The sequence below is a fragment of the Myotis brandtii genome, unplaced genomic scaffold (assembly GCF_000412655.1).
Source record: "Myotis brandtii unplaced genomic scaffold, ASM41265v1 scaffold501, whole genome shotgun sequence".
Classification (NCBI taxonomy): domain Eukaryota; kingdom Metazoa; phylum Chordata; class Mammalia; order Chiroptera; family Vespertilionidae; genus Myotis; species Myotis brandtii.
In genome coordinates this window covers 1,264,015-1,273,729 of record NW_005369101.1, presented here as the reverse complement: position 1 = coordinate 1,273,729, position 9,715 = coordinate 1,264,015, and the positions used below count along the sequence as shown (strand labels likewise).

Below are 9,715 nucleotides of genomic sequence, written 5' to 3'. Positions count from 1 at the left end.
ATATATATATATATTTAATAATCCCAGAACTAACCTAGCTAACATTTCTTATGAAGTTGGCTGAGGCATTTTTGAAGTTATAGAACATCTTCCTAGCAGCACTCTTCCTCCTCCTAGTGTTAAGCCCCTATTCCCATGCTTCCTCTAATGTTAGGCTGGAGTATGCTGTTCAGTGTGTCGGCCCCGGAGAGAGTGGTAAGGCAGGAGCACAAGGACAGCTCACTGCAATCAGGACCCCTATGTTTAAAAATACTCAGGGGATAAGAGTCAGAGTGAAAAGAGGTCATGAGTTAGGTCAATGGGATTCCTATGGTACAAATATTAACACAAAACAATCCTCTCTTGTTCCTTTTAAAATGGCACTGAAGGAAGCCAGGCCTCTAGCATCTTCTTTCCTACCCTCAGTTCCCTGGTCGGAACAGACTCGAGATGAGGAGAACGTCAAAGATGGCTGATAATAGCTAAGTCAACCTCAGGTTCAAAGGAAGCCTGCTGGACGGATGGCAGCGAACCGAAGGTGCATCTGAGAAACGAATATAGAACTGAATATGCACACGTGCACACGTGTCTCTTCCTTGTCTAGAAGTCAAGTCAGTCTCAAGTGATCATTACCAACACAATAGGTTTGTCAAAGAGGAAGACAGTGGCCATAGCTGCCTGGTCTTCTGGGCTGGGTCAGGGGTAAATGCCATGGTTGATGCAGGTATGATCCGAAAATAAATGGGGAAAAAATAAGAAAAAGAAAAGGACCAGAATTAAGAGACAGAGAAAGAGGAGAAAAAATTAACAACAAAAGAGTATTAGTTGACCCTGTAGATTTTCAAATGAAGTATTCCCGCTTGCACTCGCTCACTGTATTTTGCAAGTCAATGTCATTTCTGAAGGAACTGTCCAAGTTTGCTGGGTATTCCTTCTCCTTTATCTGGTTCGTGCGATGTGACTGCTTATGCCGGTAAAGGAACCGCACCATGATGCCCACGATGGAGAAGATGATGAATATCACCACCGCGATTACTCCTGTGGAGAAAGGGGGCGATGAGAGAAAAACATTGTCACCGCTCACCCACTCCAGAGAGATGATTCAGTCAGACAAGGAAGCCCCACGATGGAGAAGATGATGAATATCACCACCGCGATCACTCCTGTGGAGAAAGGGGGCGATGAGAGAAAACATTGTCACCGCTCATCCACTCCAGAGAGATGATTCAGTCAGACTAGGAAGCCGCTTAGGAGGAAACAAAAGAAAATAAAACAAAACAACAATAAAACTCTGCCACAGGCCCAGAACTAAAGAGCAGCTGAAACACCTCCAGTCTTCAATTACAAAAAGCATCCTCCTCCAGAATAGGGAGAAAGCCAGTTTACATCAGCGGTTGTATTTAATGGACTAAGATTGCTATAAAATAAATAGACTAGCAAAATATTTTATTGAATTTCTTCAAGACCCTCTTTAAAGAATGTGACAGAATCAGTTGCAATTAACACATTTTTGTCACCTTGCAAATACGCATTTTATAACTACTTTTGCATCCTAGGAAATAATATTTAACTATCTCACATCACAATAATGCTCTCCTGACGTAAAAGTGGTGATGGTATATGTGTGCTTTGCTAAAATGTTTTATTAATAACAAAATGCTTCCCAAACATTTAGGGCATTCCTACCCTGCTCTGCATGCTTCCAGGCACAGGTTAGCTAGAGACGGTATGCCTCTGTCCTTCGGAAACGCAAAGCCAGCTGAAATGCAAGTTTCTGCCCAATTGTGTCAGATTCCTCCTGCTTTGCTTGTTTGTGATTTTACTGCACCTACTTGGCAAATCGCCCTTGCTGACCTCTAAGGGCTTATTTCTGTCTTTGCCAGGAAGCCTCTTGGGATATGAAGAGCAAAGTCAGCAAAGGGATATTAGGAATGTGGACATGCCACTTTTAAAAGGAGGATGTGTCTACACGGGAATGGAGGTTTCTCAACATTAACATTTGAAAACTATTTATTCTTTAAGTTATTACAAGTATTGTTGAAATATTAGTATGTAACCTTCTGTTTTCCTTTAAGTAGGATAGATATTGGTAAAATATGTTTATTTAACAAAGTTATTTTTGAACACCCTGCATTGTGATTTATGTAAACAGGAACTTTAGAGAGTTAAAAACATTAAATGCATATCCCCTATGGATTTTTATCAGAGCTGAGGCCCTGATTAAGACAGCTTACCTTTGAAAATAAAGCATTATGTAATATGTCTGCCACGCTTTTAGAACCAGACAGAGTGAAACCTCCTGTTAACAAACCTATGAATGAGCTGGGCGGGGGTGACTCCCAGGGACAGCGGAGCCTTAGGAGATGAAATACAAACTGGCTGCTCCTCCCGCACGTGCGGTCCTCGGAGTGGGAGGCTGCGCCAGCTTCCGAGAGTCCCCTGGGGTTGGGATGACTTTCTTGCTCTCACAGATACTTACAAAAAGATGTACACAGGTGGGAAAAAGTGAGCGGTCACATAAGTCTTTTCTCCACTTGTCAAATGAGAAATTAATGACAGGAAGAGAAACAGGCACCGAATTATTTTCTACATTCCTTGATGCCAAACTACAATCAAGTTGGACTCTCTTCCCTGATGCAGAAATTCATGTCAGACATTTTAGGACCTTCCTTAAGGAGGCAGGTTTTCTTTCCTCACAATCCCACTGCGATGCTGCGCCTTTGAGCTCCCACAGCTGTTTGCACTTCCCCTCAAAGCACTGCTCATGGCCTCTATGTTGTCTGTTTATCCGGCCTGTCCCCCACCAGACCAAGAGCTCTTTGAGAGCAGTGCCCACATCTTTCATCCTCTATTTCTATACTGAGCACAAGCCCTGACCCAAAGTTGGGGCTCATCAAATAGAAGTTACATCAGTGGCTACTGCCATCTTTTAAAAGAACCCCACCTAACTGCCAGAGGCAGTGGTCCTCAGATGGAAATGAATTTAGTATCTCACAGGCATCTGCCATTAAACAGGTTTGGGAGGCAATCTGTGTTGCAAGACCCAGATGGAAAAATCAAGACTATTGGAGGCTGCAGAAAGCCGAGGCGAATTAAAGGGGTTGGGAGGCCAGCAAGCAGTGAGACAATGGGAAGTCAAGTGAGCGGGAGGCTGAGCTGACCTCAGAGCAGCCAAGATCTGCATCTGTACCATGTGCTGCTGGATCGAAACTATAGTCTGAGGGCTTCGCATCCAGCTCATTAGATCCAACCCCAATCACTTATGGAGCAACCCAACAGGATGCAGCTTCCCCATCTGTCTACCCCAGTATGGCCCTTTCCCATGTGTAATTTTACTGGTTTGCTTTGCTTGTGCTTCAGGAAAATAGACACTGGGATGAGATGAATACAATGCACACTGCCTGTCTCTAAGTAAAGTATCCAGCTGTTGAGTCAGTAGTCAGCTGTCTGAGGATCAGGGCGGGGTGCATCCGTGGTGTATCCATGGAGCTGCTGGCGCCATACAGCACACAGAACTGTTTGTGAAAAGGCTCATGGACTTGCAGGAACCGTGGGGTTCTGGGTCCTGGATGGCATTAAGGAAGGATTCAGATACACTTCTCCAAAGTACAGAATTACTTTTGCCTTTTCTGCTTTCATCAACAAAGAATGGTTTACCTCCAATGACAGCCGAGTCACTTTGAATTGCATTGGTGAGTGGTTCCCGCTCATCTCTCTTCCCAAATGGATCTGAAAGAAGTAAGAAACAGGAGCCTTCACTCCTCACTGAAAGTCCTGGGAAGAGGACTTTTGCACGGAGTTGGGATGTCACACCTGAGGATGAGACCAATTGCTCTCAAATGATGGTGAGTTGGGATTTTGGGGAAAAATCAAGCAGACATTCATAAAAAAGCATTTGAAACACATACTTAATACCCATAGTTGCATGACCTGGTAAGCTTCTATGTAATTTGTAAGATCAGTGGTTAAAACAGATGATGGCAGTACCCTGCCCATGTGTGCTGTGGCCTACTGCTTCCCTCTTGGCCTACCCTCTGTGCTTGGTTGGACAGTCCCTACGCATGACAATGAGGCTTCTCACCTCAAGCACACATGCCCCTCTGCTTCTACTGCAAGAGGACACTGAGACCATTGACAGGGAAGGACAAAAGTGCTGAAGAATTAATATCTCAAACCCTCACTAAGGAGAGGGGATTTTACTTTATGGACATTAGCATACATGGGATAAGGAAAAGTGCACTGCATTTAAAAGCACATATATGTGGGTTTGAGTTACTGCTCTGCCATTTGGTCCAGTGACATTGAGCTAGATACAAGTTTACATAATCTGCAAATGCATTAATAGGTGACACTTATTAATAACACCCATACATATGCATAGAGTACATGTGAGATTTCCAGGACCTGTAGCATCTGTCACTATGATCATTTAATCCTTAGAAAAAGACTATAGCATGAATACTCTTTATTTTTCCTGTTTCACAGATAAGGACATTACATTGATGCCAATAATTAACTTGTCCAGAGTCCTAGAGTTCATTCATAGAAGATTTGGAACTAAATCAGGGCTGACCAACTGTCACATTCAGGTTCTTTCTATTGCACTCATTGCTGCAGGAAAGTGCAGAGATCAGAGTGAGCAGGCAGCAAAACTCAGTCCTTTCTGCGCTGATATTTAATAACTTATTTAGCAGTTGATTACCACACTAGATTAAAACAAATACCAGGAACACTTCAAGACATCCAGGATGATCATGAATATGACAAGATAAAATAGGTACTTTACGGAGTGTAAAACAGATGTATGTGTGGATGAAAGTGCTGTGGGGCTTTCCTATATTAAAAAAGTAGGTTTTAATCACATGACTTATATTAGTCAACAGCCAGCTTGCCTTTCTGAGCCCTAAACTCTTTAATCCTTAGAGGAGCAGCCATTTTAAACAGTAGTAACTAACATATGTCTATTTAGTAATATATGTAAATATGCTTTTAGTTCTAAGTACTCATTGTATTAAGAGTAGGACTACATTAATATATATGAAAATTACCCATGAGAAATCAATCATACTTTTTAACCACCTATATTCATACAAGATAAGGAATTGAGTAATATTGATCTTTAACCTGGAAGCTTTTGAAGACATCAAAAGTAGTGCTACTGGTGTAAGTTCCACTGGGTATTCTCTTGTGTACCTGAGGAAGAATGCACCGTAGTCACTGCATTCACATCCGAATCCGTCCCAGAGCCACAGCTGGCTTCTGTCAGGGCTCCTTGAATGATCACAGGTGCGATGGTCGTGTGGCGCAGAGCTGCCTTCAGCGGTGCTATGTGGTTGTACTGGACTGAAGACAGGCACCCAACAAAACCCAGGCTGTTTGCTTTAGCGACTTCAGAATCTAATCCGACATTCTCTGCAACATGAAAGACAAGGGCCTTTCTTTTTCAAACTATGCTCCATATCCTCTTAAAAAAAATCTTTATTGTTTACATTTTATATTTAATATTATTTTGTTTTAGTTTCAGGTGCATAGCATAGTGGTTAAACAATCATATACTTTACAAAGTGATCTCCCTAGTATTTGCGGTACCCACCTGGAACAATCCATATATATAAAAGGCTAATATGCAAAGTGTCCCCTTGGGAGTTTGACCGGGAGACTGGGAGTTCGATTGCTTGCTATGATGTGTATTGACCACCAGGGGGTAGCGTGGAACTAAGGGAGGCCCCAGTCAGCAGGTGGAAGCCAGAAGGCCACAATCGGCCCTGATTGCCAGCCTGGCCTAGAGACCCTACCTGTGCACAAATTTCCTGCACTGGGCCTCTAGTATATATTTATAATATTCTCTATGCTATACTTTACATCCCCAAATATTTTGTGATTGCCAATTTGTACTTAAACTCTTTACCTTTTTTTTTACCCAATCCCCCAGTCCTCCTTCCTCTGGCAACCATCTTATCTTCTTTTACATAATGCCTGAAATCACAGATATTACTTATTTTTGAATTAGGGAAATCACCCCCTATCTCTTTCTATGTCCTCTCCCCAAACTCTCCTTCCACTAAAACATCAATATATCAACCACGGAGTGTTAAAAAAAAATCCTGCTAGGGCCATCTCTGCTTTGAGACAATGTTTCAAACTTTCAAATTTTATTCACATATTTTATGAGCTGTAACAAAGACAATAAATCTCTTCTACACTCTATATGTTTTATAGAATGTAAATCAGTATGTCCATCACCATTTATCAATGAATGCTGGTAATTAGTTCAAACATACTACAATGCTCATTACAACATTTAACTCAAACATATAGAAGGAAATAAGTGAAAAGAGGCAGACAGAGATTATAAGTCAAAGTGGTCCTCCCAGAAGTTTATCACATTCAAATGTGCTAAGTGACCTGTGTAGATGGACCTTCTCAGCTCTGTCCATGGTATTCATTGGTGAGCCTGGATTTTCTAAAACAGCATTCAATCTCCCAAAGTATCTTTGAGTATTTATAAAAGAAGAAGAGGCAAACATTTGCGACTCACAGAAAGACCAATGTCTCATTTTCTTCAAGGTTTGTAGTAAGATTACTCAGTGGCCCATTCTTTTTAACAGGAATCATTTGAACAAATTGCTATGATGGAATCATATAAAACTATAATACACAATGAGCCTTTTTTGTCTTGAGGTGTAATAGTTTTGACACTCCTAGATGTTTCAAATAGTTATTTTATTATGATGATTTATTTTTTGAAATATACTTTTATTGATTTCAGAGAGGAAAGTAGAGGGAGAGAGAGACAGAAACATCAATGATGAGAGAGAATAGTATGACAATTTATTTTTTGGAAGAGGGCAGAGACTTTCCTCTCTATCATTATAGATTATAACACTTCAATTCCTAAACAGTCAATGAGTGATTCCCTGGATTTCTAAGCAAGCATTTTGTTGGCAGCATTTGGAAAAAGATGCAATAAGAATATGAAAGAAAATGAGAAATCGACATCCCTGAATTCTTTTTCTAGTTTTGCTCTCTTTATACTCTCCCTCTTTAAGCACAGCATATTGGTGAAACAATCATATACTTCACAAAATGATCTCCCCAGTACTTGCAGTACCCACATGTAAATATCACTAACTTGTCATTCTTCTCACAGGAAAAAGGAAACAAGCCATGTGAATTAATGTTATATGGCCATGTAACAAATTACCACAAACTTAAACTAAACAGCATAAAGCAACACACATTTATGATCTTATAATCTGTAGAAGTCTTGACATGGGTCTTACTGTACTAAAACCAAGGTGCTACAGGGCTACATTTCTTCTAGAGTTTCCAGGGGAGAATGCATTTCTTTGCCTTTTCTGGATCCTAAAAGTCACCATGTTCCTCGGCTTAATAGCTGTCTTTTTCTACCTTCAGAGCCAGCAAAGTTCTATTTGTTGTGCCTTCCTTCCATTACATCTACAAATAATTCTATTTTTCCCCCTCTTCTATTTTTAAGGACCATTGCAATTCCACTGAGATCACCCAGATAATCTTGGGTGATTACCTCATTTTAAGGCCAGCTGGTTAGCAACAGTTTGTTTGCAAACTTAACTCCTCTTACCCTTGGCCTAACACATTCACAGGTTCTGAGAGTTAGGACTTGGATGTCTTTGTGGGTCATTATTCTTCCCACCACTCCAGGTCTGGGATTCTGTGAGAACTCTCCAGGTATCCTGCAGTGTTGGTGCATAGTCATTACTTACTACTGGAATAATTCATAGGTTTATTTCTAATCATAGCTTTAAATGTCATCATCTCATAAAAGATTTCTTGGACAGTGTTATGCAACAGTCTTCCAGACCAAGAAGCTTTACGACTGGGTGCTATTTGCTGAATGGCTCCAAAAATCAATGTAACCAGCTGTAATTCAGAATGCATGGTAGCTACTGATTGACAGTTATCAAGGGATAGAATTATAGAGCAGAAGTATGTAGAGGAAGAGGTCAAAGGAAAGTATAAACTGGCATGACGTTTTGCTCTGTAGGATTTGGAAGCAGTGGAAAGGGACATGTCATTGTAGCTATACCTTGAGAGTGTAAGTTAAAAGTACCAGACCTCATTCCCAGAACCCAGTGAGAAAGAAGCCCAGACTGCTGGGAAGGTCTCTGAAGGTCATCACTATGATGAACCCCATGAATACAAGCTCCAGGTACAAGAATAGGCACATGGATGAATCAGGGGAAATATGAGAAAAATGACATTTTCTCCTTAAAGAAAGAACTGTTTTAAATAAAGTCTTATTTCTGAGGAAGTATATTTATTCTAGATGTATAATAAGCATGAAAACTTTGAGATGTTTCTTAACAGAAAGAAAGAGAACATGAATTCCTCATAGGAGAAAATACTCTCAGTATGAGGCCTGACATAATGATTTTTCAGATTCTTACAGAGATAGGCAAACAAATTTAGGATGGTTCCAAATTACTTTTATAATCTTGTTAAGGGAGAATGTGGTAGAGAAAAGTTCTTTGCTAAAATAATTAAAAGCTTCAAGTACTCAATATTCATTGTCTATTAAATAACTACTGTATAACTACACTACTTGTTTTAAAAGTATAATTACTGTTCCCCTAAAAATTTATTTCATTTATATTCTATTATCATTCAAAATTTACAGATGGAAACACTGACAATCTTAAAAGTTAAAAGATGTACAGAGGCTCATTTGGCAAAGTTGAGATTTAAACCAAAGTCTCTATGCCTGGAAATGCCAAACTCTTTATCTACACTGTGATGCTTTCTTAAAAATCTCTCAGAAACATCCTAGGCAGAGTAAGATATTTTAACATAAATTAGCTAAGAAATAGTTCGCAAAAAATAAGAGAAGCACAAGTAATTTTGGTTGAATGCTTCCCAAAACTCAGTAAACTCTATTATATTAAAGACATAGTGCATTTCCTAATTCATTTTATTCAGTTTTTAGGTTACTGCTGCATTATATTCATAAGGAATAAGATGAGGGGACTGTGGTATGTGCTGAGCTGAAGAGTGATATGGAAGACAGGCTTGACAATAAGTGTGGCTCCACAGAGGACGTGGAAGGAGGGTGTGAACAAGGCCCCACCTTGGGGACTGCCTCTGTTCTGTTTCTCATTCTTGCCAACATTTTCTGCTAACATATAAAAGTTCCAAACAATCAAGAATTACAAGGTTTCTCCACAGAATATGTACCACCACCATAAGAAACCACAGGTATCTTATAAAAATCAACCACCTACAGAACATCTTATTTGAAAACTAGAGGCCTGGTGCACAGATTCGTACACTGGTGGGGTCCCTCAGCCTGGCCTGCACCCTCTCACAATCCGGGACCCCTCAGAGGATGTCAGAGGCCTGGTGCGTGGATTCAGCCCATTCCCCACAGGCTAGGCCAAGGGACCCCACCGGTGCACGAATCCATGCACCAGGCCTCTAGTATGCATATAAGATCTTTGGTTAATCTTTTCCCACCTTCTCCCCTCCCCCCTTCCCTCTGAGATTCATCAGTCTGTTCCATGTTTCCATGCCTGTGTGTTGAGCATCTGCCCCCTAGTGGTCAGTGCATGTCATAGCTACCAGTCAAACTGTCAAACTGTGGAACAGTCGAACAGTCAGACACTTAGCATATTAGCGTTTTGTATATATACTTGTAGCCCGGTGCACAAAAATTTGTGCACTTGGCGGCGGGGGGGGGGGGGGGCCCCCGGTTTTTAAA

The 9,715-nt window shown here is 40.8% G+C and overlaps 1 protein-coding gene across 1 annotated transcript in view; it reads right to left on the bottom strand.

Annotated features, from left to right (window-relative positions):
- Nucleotides 1-11: 11 nt before the first annotated feature.
- Nucleotides 12-9,715, bottom strand: part of CNTNAP5 (contactin associated protein-like 5) — a 921,850-nt gene continuing 912,146 nt past the window's right edge. The window contains exons 22-24 of the mRNA XM_014548314.1: nt 5,173-5,391; nt 3,637-3,708; nt 12-1,017 (exon numbers count right to left, since the gene is read on the bottom strand). Coding sequence (XP_014403800.1) covers nt 821-1,017; nt 3,637-3,708; nt 5,173-5,391 — 488 coding nt within the window. The 3' untranslated portion in view covers nt 12-820. The remainder of the gene's footprint in view (nt 1,018-3,636; nt 3,709-5,172; nt 5,392-9,715) is intronic.